This window comes from Zingiber officinale, chromosome 4A (genome assembly GCF_018446385.1).
Source record: "Zingiber officinale cultivar Zhangliang chromosome 4A, Zo_v1.1, whole genome shotgun sequence".
Classification (NCBI taxonomy): Eukaryota; Viridiplantae; Streptophyta; class Magnoliopsida; order Zingiberales; family Zingiberaceae; genus Zingiber; species Zingiber officinale.
Genome location: NC_055992.1, coordinates 138,302,352 through 138,315,454, shown reverse-complemented (window position 1 = coordinate 138,315,454; position 13,103 = coordinate 138,302,352). Strand labels below are relative to the sequence as shown.

The 13,103-nt window shown below is 36.7% G+C and overlaps 1 protein-coding gene across 2 annotated transcripts; it reads right to left on the bottom strand.

Moving 5' to 3' along the window:
* Nucleotides 1-2,914: 2,914 nt before the first annotated feature.
* Nucleotides 2,915-6,815, bottom strand: LOC121971432 (nucleolar GTP-binding protein 1-like). 2 transcript variants are annotated; one of them, XM_042522695.1, is made up of 2 exons: nt 6,516-6,815; nt 2,915-5,136 (listed from the first exon to the last, which is right to left on the bottom strand). In XM_042522695.1, the coding sequence occupies exon 2, from the start codon at nt 5,087-5,089 to the stop codon at nt 3,047-3,049; it is 2,043 nt and encodes a 680-aa protein (XP_042378629.1). In that variant the 5' UTR covers nt 5,090-5,136; nt 6,516-6,815; the 3' UTR covers nt 2,915-3,046. The 2 variants fall into 2 exon arrangements, with proteins under 2 accessions (XP_042378629.1, XP_042378628.1); XM_042522694.1 differs by having other exon boundaries at nt 2,915-5,098.
* Between the last annotated feature and the right edge of the window lie 6,288 nt (nt 6,816-13,103).

Here is a 13,103-nt window from a genome sequence, read left to right as displayed (position 1 = left end):
TTATATCGTTCTATTGAGTTCTACTTCTTTTCTGTACCTGAGTTAAATGTTGGAGTTTCGTCCATGTCCGTCTTCTAATTTTAATCTATGGTCGCATTCTTAAGTCTGTCTTGATCTATGGTCTTGTCCGAATTCAACTTTGGTAATCTTCAATTCTTCATTCCATCTGCCTTTGCCTCCAACTTTCGTCCGATCTATTAGCGGTGACTTATCTAGAGTTTTCAAGGAGTCAGTCCATCATCTAATAATCTCAATTGGATCAGATGTCTTTTTTATTCTGTCAATCCCTTCTTAAGTGGCTCAACACTGCTGATCGAGTCTGCCTCCAGTTTACAAATGCCTTCGTTTCCATGGACGAAATTGAGATACCACTTTCCTCATAACTGATTTCCAATGCTCTTTATTAGGCCTGTGAATGAAATCTGAGCTAGTTGTTTAACTGACATTGATTGGAACTTGCAATCCTGCAGTTGTTTGATGCTCAAATTCTCTGATAGATTTTTTTTCAGCCATCAATCCGAACCAATGATGAACATATGGAAGTGTTGGGAATAAAGTGGATAATATGTATTTTTAAGTTCATTGGTATTTTAAGTGCTATAAGCACTCTTTCATTTATGATGGATCTAAAACGATTTAAATCTTAAAATAAGAATCTAGTTGGACTCATTATTATTAAAGAATTTATTTTTTTAAAAAATATATATCAATAGATTCAAAGTTAGAGTGCAACATAGATCCGATCTCGGAATAGATGTTTCAAGAATGTCGACTCTTAATGTTACGAATCAAAATTCACGATTCAAAATCATCAGTTATGGTTCGATTCACCATTTACTGGTTGAAGATCACTATTATTATTTTATTTTTTAAAAAAATCATAAGATAAGTGTTGGGTGAGCGATTTTAATAGAAGGTGCAGACGGGAGGTTTCCAGAGAGCTTCGCCGCCGTGGCTGATGCGGCGTCCACCCGCAGCAAGGCCAACCCATTGTTGTTAGTCGCTAGATCTTTCATACCTATTCCACCAAATGAATGATATTAAAATGTAATTTTTGACTCGCCGATGGAAATCTGATCTCATTATTCTAAACTTACATGGTCAAAATTTGGAAAATAAAGAATCAATTATTCTGAAACTGCACCGTCAAAGTGAAATGAAAAGCTGCTTTTAAAACTCCTTTGGAACTGCACGATTAATGACTCCACTTTCTCATGCCTCCGTAAGCTGGAAAAAAAATCGACGGCTTCACTATGATTCACTGCAGCCTAAAATTTAAAAAACAAAAGCAAGAGTTTGAGAAATCAAGCTCAGTGTAGGGGAGTTGAAGTGGCAATCAACAAAAGAGGTTGGCCAACCTACCAACCTATCAATATTGGACCGAAATATGATCTCTCACATTGGCATACCTGTCGACCTAAAACAAGATCGATATTACATGATACTAGCCTCCACGATTAGGTTAGTATTTACCAGAGTAATTACTCTAATAGATTTATGATTAATTCCCAACTGATACAAAATAACTCGTTAAATGTCTTACCTTCTCTATATAAAAATTCATTGTACTAGGACAAATATTCTCCATGATTTATTCCCTTCTATAGAGTATGGAACCGTTCTAGGGGTGTAATCGAGCCAAGCCGAACTCTTGGATGTTTGGGTTTGGCTCGTTTATAATCGAGTCGAGCTCGAGCTTTATTTAACGAATATATTCATAGTTCACGAATTTATTCGAACTTTTATCGAGTCTAAACGAGCTTAATAAATATAAATTATAAATTTAAATATTCATTAAAAACTAAATTATATATTTTTAAAAAATTATAATATTTTTGTTAAAATTTATAATTTTATTCTAATAAATAAATTTAATAAATTTGTCTATGTTTTTCATAAGTAAAGTGTAAAATTTATAAATTCAATATTAAAACTATTATTTTTTTTATTTAAAAGTTGATTTTGAGCTTAACGAACATGTTCACGAGCTAACGAGCCGAATATTATGAAGCTTGAGCTTGATTTGTTTATCTTAACAAGTCTCATTAAACGAACTCAAACGAACTTTTATCAAATCGAGCTTTGAATAGCTCACGAGCGACTTGGCTCATATACACCCCTAAACCGTCCTAAGCCGTTAAGATGTCGACTTCATCTCTTGCTCCAATATTACATGGTACTAGCCACCTTGTGAAAAAAAAAATCTATGCTTTCATCTCTTACTACCCATTTAATCTTGGATCTTTGTAGCCAATGTGTAGCTCTACTATAAGTAGACCATCTAATTTTGATATTAGGTCTGGCATGATCTTAGGCCTTCTCCGAGTAATGGAGTCTCGGTCAGCCTCCTCTCTGCTGCCCTTTCCACTGAACCTGCAAGTCGAACCGGCAGCAATCCTCTGCTACAGTCATAGGCCTTCTCTCAGTGTCCAGTTGTTTGAGCTCCACTACAGACTCAACATGATACATTGTTCTACTTCATGTCTCATTCTATCAACATAAAAAGATAAAAGAATGAAACTCTACCATTCCACAGTTTTCCAAGGGTAGACGTGGTCCAGCCAGCATATCCATTCATTCTAAACAATCAATCTTATAAAATGTCTCACTCTCGATCTCTCACACAACCAGTCGACACTTCAAATCTACCGAACCATGCCACTACATGTTTGTCATCCTCTAAAGTTCAACCACAATGCTAATCAATAGTTTTACTACTTAAGCAATTACTGTCAAGTTAATCTAATCTCACATTCTTACTTTCAAGTATGAAATCAAGACTTGGAATTGTTAAACTCAATAAGAAAATTTCCCTGTAACTAAATGTAGCATCCAAAATGCATTATTCAAATTGAAATTCACAAAAACACTAAAAATAAGTCAAGCTCTGGCATAAATGACACTAAAATGCTACTAAGTCACAATCAACTCAGCAAAATACCTGGAATAAATTGATACACTTTCTTCAAAACTCTTATAGTGTTGATAACAAGTCCATGGGGAAGATAAAGTGTAAGGAGACAAACTTAGAAAACATTTGCATAAACTAGCGCCTGGTGGTCTTGCCTTTGCCTCGCTTTCCAGAGAACAAATGTTTTGGCTTCAGGTTTGGAATAACTCTATCACCTTCTCCCTTGCAAGCAGCCTTGTTTCTATGCCTCACTGACTTCTTAGCGATTTTAAGTGCCTGTTGTTTTTGAACGATGTCTCTGAACCCTTCTCCAGGAGTGAATCCACCAGGGGCAGCAATTATTGCCCGCGATCGAGATGCAGATATCGACCTTGACCGCACACGCAGCTTCTTGTTAGAGTGTTCAGTGTCAATATCCATAGCTTCCCCATCTTCACCTTGTCCTGCCAGAGATCTATCCCGTTTGCGACCCCTCGTAGAGAGAGATCGACTACGAGCACGATTGACAGCTGCAGAAGGATTGATCCCAAGAGCAGATAGCTCTCTACCCATCCTATCAGTTGTGTATTTTCTATCTTTATCAAATTTCCTTGGTACAACGGGACGGCTCTCGGCAGTGCTCTTCTTTATCCTATGCTCCTGGATAAGCAATTTCTTCTTTCTTCTGATCTCAGAGAGGAGTGCTTTCTCTTCCTCAGTAAGTTCTTTCCCATCCATTTCAAAGTCCTCCTCAACTGCCTCTCCTTCAAGACGCAGACCCTCTTCTTGTTCAAGTTCCTCTAACCTCTGCAAGATGTCAGGATCAACAAAATCATACACGTTGTGCCCATCTAGGATCTCTGGCATAACATCTTCCTTCCACTCATCATTAGCTAACAGATAATGCTTTCTTAAGCTAGCAGAATAAACACCAGCTCCGCCATTCTCCTCTTCGAGATCCTTCTCGAGCTTCCGTTTCTCCTTCGCATTAGCAGTGGCTCTAGCTTCTATAACAGCTTGAGGAATGCATGGTGGGCGCTCTTTTGTATCGCGAGGCTTTGGAACTGCAACATGGAATCTGTTCAAACAATCATTTATCTTTTTCGACTTCATCTTTATTTCTACCCTCTGGTTCAAAAGCCTTTCACAGGCAGCATTCTTGACAGCAATTACTCCCTCATCTGTCATAGTACTCATTGTGAGTAAAACTCCCTCATCATCCTTGGAATCTCCACCTTGGGCTAATATTGACTTGACAGCCTCAGCTTTCATCTCCATCACCAGCTTCATGTCCTCCTCAGGAAGCGCTTCCAATGGCTGTAAATCAATCTTATTGCACACAATAACAAGTGGTTTGTTCATGAACAATGACTTGATGCTATGGAAGAGAGCTGCTTGCTGAGCAATACTGTAACCACATGATCCAGATATGTCAAGGAAGAACAAGACTGCAGCTTTCAAATGTGCCAATGCAGTGATACTGCACATTTCTATGATATTTCTGTCTTCAAAAGGACGATCTAGAATCCCAGGGGTATCAATAACTTGATAACGAAGATATTTGTAATCTGTGTGACCAACAAAGAGAGACTTAGTAGTGAAGGCATATGGCTGGACATCAACATCAGCCCTAGTGATCTTGTTAATGAAGGAACTCTTGCCCACATTAGGATATCCACAGATCAAAATTGTGCGAGTATTGGGATCAATTGAAGGAAGCCTAGCCATGTGCTGCCGTATCTGCTCCAGATAAGCCAAGCTAGGGCTGATACGCTTTATAACAGTGCACATACGACCCAGAGCAGCAACCTTCAAGCTCTTGCAACGGTACAATGAATCACCATACTTGAGCAACCTAACATAATCTTTTGCAATCTTCCCAATAATGTTTCTGGCAGTGTTAACCTGACCAAGAGCAAGCTTGTAGTGATCTTTGTTATACAATACATGAAGCAAATCTCCATAGAATGGGTGTATGCCTTCCAACCGAGGAAATTCATCGATGATGGCTGACAGCTTCTCGTGGAAGTTCTGTTGGGTATACTTCACCTTGCGCATATAAAATTCACGAAGGCGAGAGATGGCATATCCCTTGTGGACAACAGTTGGAGTTTGACGCTGGGTTCGTGAAAGGATGATGTCAATGAAGTCCTTCCCAGACGGGACGACTGTGATCTTCTTGAAGTTGTACTGAACCATCTTAGTTAACTACACAAAAGACTTCTGTTACAATATTTTTACCTTGCCTGGAAAAATGTGCATTAATAAAAAGCATAATCAACAAGAACAAACTCAACTGTCCTGAAGTACTACATGAAAAACGTGTATACTGAAGGCATCCAAATGATTTGAAAAACAACTGATATCAATTTTTTTTGTTGAAGAGTTTTAACAGACTCCTTGTATCATAATTTCACACTTATAAAAAAAAAATGTTGATCCTAATCAATCGAAGCAAGACATCAAAATCAAACAAGCTGATATCAATTTTGTATTGATTTATGTTCTAACAAACTCTTATTATCATAGTTCCACAGTAATTGAACTAATTATCATATGACCATAATCAATAAAGGAAATGAAATCCACACAAAAGAAAGGCAAACATTCATCGACAAAAAATAACCAGATCAAGAAGCTAAGATTCAAGTTTTGGGATCTGCAATTGAGATTCAAGTTCTCTTTTCTTTTAATTAAGATTCAAGCCATGATAATCGTTTCCTTCTCTCCAACTTTCAAAAACAAAATCCAATTTGTTCTAACTAGTCAAATGAAATTATCTCAAAAAACTAACCAGTGTAATGTCCAGTGATTGTTAGTTTGAGGAGGGTCTAACCTTCACAACCAAATGGTCAATTACTATACTTGACCTGAAAATATTATATCAGAAAACTTTGGAATTTATTTTTTTAAAGCCGCATATCACAATTGAGACTGTCAATTTACTAGACTAGTAACTTGAGAAACATGCTTAACCAATGCAATAACATGTACCAGAAAATAACAATAAAAGACAGAAAAAGATTTTCATCTCTTTTTCCAATTGTTTTTATTGGGATAACAATGCCCGCTAACATTTATCAATGTGCATTGAATGAAGATGTGCATAAAGTTTAATGCAAAAATTAAGAAATAATGTATACTGTAACCTAACCATCTGTTTATTTAAGTATTTTCCCCCCTTGATAAAGACAAGCTAATATGAAAAATGATCCTGTGAAATTTTGAATTCAGATACTCTATTATCCTCGGATGGGACCTTTTTCAATCTAAATCTCAAAACCCAAACAAAGAAAGCAGCAAATAACTTGATCATATACAGCATGAGTTTGTCATATACGAATGTAAAGCCTATCCTACTTTACTATTACACCAAAACATCACCATCGCAGAAAAATCTGATTCACAATGTTTAATATATTTTACAACACATAGTTTTCTTGTATTTGTGGTATCGATCGACTTATCACATCAACAGACGCTAAAACTAAATAATGAACAAAGTAACAGACTTTAGCAATATCAAGCTAAAATCTTATATTTTTCAAAATCAAACTCGAAGTTCATCCTGACTGACGAAGAAATCACTCAATTAAATCTATGTTTTTAAACAAAAGTTTATCACCTAATTCTGTTGCGACGGAGTTGAATATACGAACACCTCGTAGGAGAGAAATGGGACAACGGAGAGCCGCAGCACCCTGGAAAATTGGTGCTGCCGAAGGAATACTGACCACCCAGATCGAAGGAACAAGATCACAAGATATATAGGAGCAACGGATGCAGGAGAGGCGAGTAATCGGAAAACCTAACGGCCGACCCGCGTCCCGGCGGCCGAGAGATTGGTACAGAGATCGTGATAGGATGGAGGAAGGGAGGGGAGTTGCGGCGCGGAGCTGGGCCTAGAGAGAGCTGGGCTAGGGTTCCCTGATATATATATATATATATACACGGCAGATTTTCCAGAAAGGTCACATTGTTTGATTTAAGAAAATATTTTTTTAAAAAAATATTAATGAAAATTTAGAATAATTTAAAAAGGTCTTTTATTTTTTTATTTCAAAAATATCAAATTAATTTTTGAAATATGCAAAATGCAAGTGGCTATATAGTGAAAGCCATGAAAATTCCTTATTTTATTTTTTTTAAATTATATTAAATTTTTACCATCAGAAAATATCATTTAGAACCAACCAACTATAAATATTATTTTTAACCTAGTTAATATTAATTTCTTATCAATTTAAAAAATAAATTTATGACAAAATAATTTTTTTTCTACTATATAAATCCATTCATAATGCAAATCAAATTGAACATGAATTATTTTTTAAAGAAGTTGTTTTGAATAAAAGAATGACTATTCTATCCATGAGAGTTGTTTGTGTTCCTAGCATTGTTTATTTCATCCCTAATCTAACTTTTTATTGTGGGATAATTTGTCATTGGATATAGAGGAGAAGTTTAGCTAAATTGAAATTATATAAAATCAATTTCAACTTATTTATCAAGATGACTTAAGTAAATAATTTCAGATTGTCAGCCTTGAAAGTTAGGCAGAGCTGCTAGATTATCTGGAAGATAGCTATTTCGTATCGTCGAGTCCGAAAGTAGAGTCACTGAGTCAAGAATTGGGAAGCAGAGTCACAAAATCGGGAAGCATAGTCGAGAGTCGGAGTCGGAGTCGGTGAGTTGAGAGTTGGGAAGTAGAGTCATCGAATTGGGAAGCATAGTCAGAAGTCGAAGTCGCTGAGTCGGGAAGTAGAGTTTGTAGAGGGAGATATTGAGGCATGCACTCAACGCAGTTCCCTTGAAACAAATTTATCCCACCTCCGACTGTGCTTCAAGGTTCTTCGGATAGTCTATTTCCCAAGATACAATGGTAGACAGTAAATCAGCATCAAGCACTGGGGGATCATGATGAATCGAGAATACACTCAAATGCTATCACAAGTAGTTTAGTCAAGCGGATATAAGGCTAAGAGAAAAAAATCGGGGAATGCAGGTGGAAAAAATCTTTTACTATTGCTTTCACTTCTATCTCTCTACTCTTGCTTATGACCTCCTTTTATAGGACCGCTCATTTCTAGCTGCAATAATGATCGAGCTATGGTCATTCAACGCTGGCTTTAATTGTTGATTATTCTAAATGCATGAAAGATGACAAATTAAAGCAGTAAAAACTTATAGCAATCTCCCGCAGATCCACAATCGGCAATGACGAAACTCACTGTCAGAAGAGCGATCACAGGATCGGAAAGCCCTCTACGATTCCACAAACCAAATCCCACCGCCTCAGATGTCCTTCTCTAGCTCTCGTTGCCTTCGTTTTCTTCTTCATTGTTTTTCTTCTTCGAATGATCCTTGGACACTCCCCTTTATATAGGGAAATAACCCAGGGTCATAATGGACTTTTCCATTATGAGTAGTGGGGAGCGTGGACCATGTTTTCACTTTTCCCACTTTCCTATTTCCTACATCTCCCACTCGTCCAAGATAAGTCACTAAGACTAGTTCATTCAGGTAAGTCACAAAGACTAGTTAATCACGAAGACTAAATGAGTCACATAGACTATTTGAGAGTTTAGTCACATAGACCATATTAGAACATCCAATCCATACTTAGAGAAAATGGTTCGTACGACAGCAAACACACTGAGTGATAGTTGCTAAGAAGATTGTTACACCTTTACTTAACCTCTCTTTGAGCGATCAATGCTAAGAAAGTTGTTACACTTTACTTAGCTGCTCAAATAAATTAGAGACTCACTCTTCATAGCACATAGTCTCTTTCCTGGTGGCACATAGCCTTTATCCAGGATCCATCCCATCTTCAAGTGACACACAACCATTATCTTGGAGATATCCATGTCTTGCTATTTACCCAGATTAAATAATTTTCATTTACATCAATATGAACATCTCTAATCCCTTATAATGACGATTATGTCAAGAGCATGTTCCAAATCCAATATTCACATTCATTTCTATATATAACATAAATGGGTCGACCAGTGAATAACATCAAAAGATGTAAATATATTTAATCTTTCTTTTTAGCTAGAATCTATTCATTTTAAGCAGTCGCTTTCCTAGTTATGCTCCATAGACCAAATCATCCATAGCCATAGGATACACACTAAAGTAGCAGACACTGATTAAAACTACAAGTAAATAGTTAAATAGTCACTAAGGCAAAAAACTGAGATTAACTTATAATCTCAAAGGTCTCACATAGTAGAGAAATAGGGATCCATTCTCCTACTACCTTTATTGTAGCAATAGCATATGTGGTATGAATCACATATTGCGATTTTATTCTCTTTACTAAAAAGAGAGCATGCTTTTCTCAATTTTAACATCGTATAGATTTTGATCTAGACATACCTAATGTCTAATCCTGAATTCAACATATGAATTCTAATCTGGCCTTCAACAGGTTCAGTAAATGGTGGGTTCATTTACTTCGATCATTATTAACACATAAATGATCTCATCTTGACATAATTATCAAGACGACCTTAACTTATGGATGTGTCTCTAATTTCAGCTACATAAGTTATTCCATAAGTAACGGTCTTACCCCTATTTGTATTTAATAAACAGAGATAATTGTCCATGTGAGTAGACCAATCTCTACCTGCCAACATGCTCACCAAGATCTTATATGAATGTAATAAATACAACATATACACTGAATAAATTATGGCAAATGACACAATCATAACACAAAGTCTGATTGTTATTTCAATATTGTTACATTGTACGAAGTCCCAAAGACTTTACATGTTCTTTAAATGACTCTTTAGTCATTGGCTTAGTAAAAGGATCTGTAAGCATAGCATGTGTAGGGGCATACTCAAGAGTTACTTTTCTTTTAGCCACAATATCCCTTATAAAATTATATTTAATTTCTTTATACTTGCCTTTGCTATGATATTTGGGATCCTTAGAAAAAGCTATTGCAGCTTGACTGTCACAGTAGACAGTTACTGGACTCCCACTATCGTCAGCAATTTTCAGATGTTTCAGGAACCTTCTCAACCAGACTGCTTCTTGCACAGCCGCTAAACATGCCACATATTCAGCTTCCATAGTCGACAAAGCTACACAAGCTTGTTTCTTGCTGTTCCAAGAGATGACGCCACCATTCAGCAAAAATGCATAGCCTGATGTGGATTTTCTATCATCAGGTCTCCAACCCAATCTGCATCTGAATAACCTTTCAGACTCATATCTGATCCTTGAAAACGGAGACAATAATCTGTTGTCACCTTCAGATATCTGAATATCCTTTTACCGCCTTCCAGTGTCTCGGTCCTGGGTTTGACTGGAAGCGACTGACCAAGCCCACACAACATAGCTGATATCAGGACCTGCACACAACATAGTGTACATCAAACTACTAATAGCACTTGCATATGATTTTTTATTCATCTCAGCTATTTCCTCCGGAGTTTTAGGACACATACTCTTGCTCAACACAGTACCTTTCACAATAGGTGTATGTTCTATATTGCAATTAGACATGCTGAAATGATGTAACATCTTATTTATATAAGACTCTTGTGACAGACCCAAAAGTCTTTTATGACGATCTCTTAATTATGATCTTCACTCCTAAGATGTATTCAACTTCTCCCATATCTGTTGTATCAAATTGTGATGACAACCACTTCTTGACTTCATTCACATATCCTATGTCATTTCCAGCTATGAGCATATCATCAACATATAATGATAAAATGACATACTTTTCTTTTTCCTTTTTCAGGAAAACATAATGGTCCTCATTGATCATCTCGAAACCATAAGATAAAACGACTTCGTTAAATCTTATGTTACATTGTCTTGACGCTTGCTTTAGCCCATATATAGACTTTCTAAGTCTACATAGTTTTTGCTCTTGACCTTCAGCAATAAAACCTTCTGGCTGAACCATATAGATTTCTTCATCAAGATCACCGTTAAGGAAAGCAGTTTTTACATCCATTTGATGTAATTCCAAGTTATAATGTGCCACAAAGGTCAAAATAACTCATATTGACACAAATTTTACTACGGGAGAAAATGTCTCTTCAAAGTCAATACCCACCATTTGGGTATATCCTTTTGTAACTAAACGAGCTTTGTATCTGTTAATCGATCCATCAGCTTTCCTTTTTATTTTGAGAATCTACTTATTCCCAATAGCCCTTCAGCCCAAAGGAATATTGACTAAGTCCCAAACATGATTCTGAATCATGGACTCCATCTCTTCAACCATTGCAGCTTTCCATTTTTCTCTAATTCTATATCCCAATGTTTTTTCAATGGATTGAGGTTCGTCGTCGTCAATTGAAAGTGTGACCAATGCCTCATTCTCAATATCAAACCTTCTTAGGTTTGATCTTATGAACACTTCTCCGTAAGTTGGGCTCTTGAGAAGTCAACTCATGACTCGGCATATCACTCTCACTCGGTTGACTAGACTCAGGTATCCCTTTTGACACATCTCTTGTTGATAATATCTCATCCTCTTCAAATAGAGAAATATTTTTATCAACATCACCTCTGATTGGGAACTCTATTTCGAGAAAAGTCGCATCTCTCGAGTCAATTTCAGAGATGATTCCATCTAGTTGCTCACCTATGAAAACATAACATTTGGAGGTCTCATGATATCTTATAAAGATACATTTCTTACCTCTAGGCCCTAGTTTTCCATACTTGTGAGAACTATCATGAACATAAGTAGCTGACCCCCAGGGTCTCAGATTACTCAAATCTAGTTTTCTGTCTGTCCAACGTTCATATGGGGTAGATGGAACTGACTTTGAAGGCACTTTGTTAAGTATATAGGCTACAGTTAATAATGCATCTCCTCAATAGGAGATTGGCAAATTAGCTTGCGCCATCATAGACCTAACCATTTCAAGAAGAGTCCTATTTCTTCTTTCAGCTACCCCATTTTGCTGTGGAGTTCCAGGAATTGTCAATTGTCTAATAATCCCTCTATCATTACATATTGTCTTGAACATATCAGACAAATACTCCCCTCCACAATCAGTGCGTAAAGTCTTAACTTTATGTTCCGTTTGATTCTCAACTTCGTTCATATAACGAATGAAGCAATCTAATGTTTTAGATTTGTGAGAAATCAAATACACATGACCGAACCTGTAGAAATAATCAATAAATGTAATGAAATAGGAAGCTCCATGTCTAGCCTTCACATTCATTGGACCACAAATATCCGAATGAATTAATTACAATGTTGATTCAGATCTAATAGTCTTACCAAATGGTTTCCTAGTTGCTTTTCCAGTAAGACAATGCTCACATATAGACAATTGAATCTTAGCCCGAGTGCCTAATAGACCCTCTCTAGCCAACCGATTCATACGTTCTTGTCCTATGTGTCCTAATCTAGCATGCCAAACCTCATCAGTTATATCTGCATCACTAGTTAGAGTAATGTTTGAAAAAAACCATCAATAGCATAATTGACATCTGGTTCTACATCAAGAACCATAAAACTATTTGTTAAAAAATCATGTCTGATTGACACTGAGTCAATCTTAAGTTTAAAAAACCGACTGTAAAAATTAATACAATACCCTAAATCAAGAAGACATGTAACGGAAACAAGATTCCGTCGAATTTCAGGAGCATATAGGACATCATGTAGAAACAAAACTCTACCACCACGGAGGTTGAGTTTACAAGTGCTGACTCCTTTGACTTCAACTCTTGCATTATTTCCCACATAGATCCACTTGTTGCCAACTGGTACCCAACGGTACATAACAAATGTAACTCGTTCCTGAGCTACATGGTTGGTTGCTCCCGAATCTATAATCCACAAAGGATAAAAATCAGCTAACAACACTAAACTACCAACAAAATGCTCTTGAAAAGAAGACACACTTGGATTTACCTTTTTCGGCTCAGTGCACTCCCGAGCGAAGTAACCCTTCTTGTCGTAGTTAAAACAAGTCAACTTGTTTTTAGGTTTCTTTCTAGTCTTCTTTACTATCTTCTTGATTGGGCCCTATCCCACAGCAGCAGCTTCCCTCTTCTTTCCCTTCCCTTTCTTGAACCACTTCTTTTTCTTGGATCCAGATGATCCAGCAGAACCTATAGCCACATAGGCTTGTCCAAAAATCCTTGTGGATTCAACTCTCTCTGCCTCCAATTTTACATGGTGTGAGACGTCAATGAAAGTTTTGAT

What these genes read in the sequence shown, in the direction of transcription:
- LOC121971432 (XM_042522695.1), bottom strand. Translation starts at nt 5,089, where the DNA reads ATGGTTCAGTACAACTTCAAGAAGATCACAGTCGTCCCGTCTGGGAAG.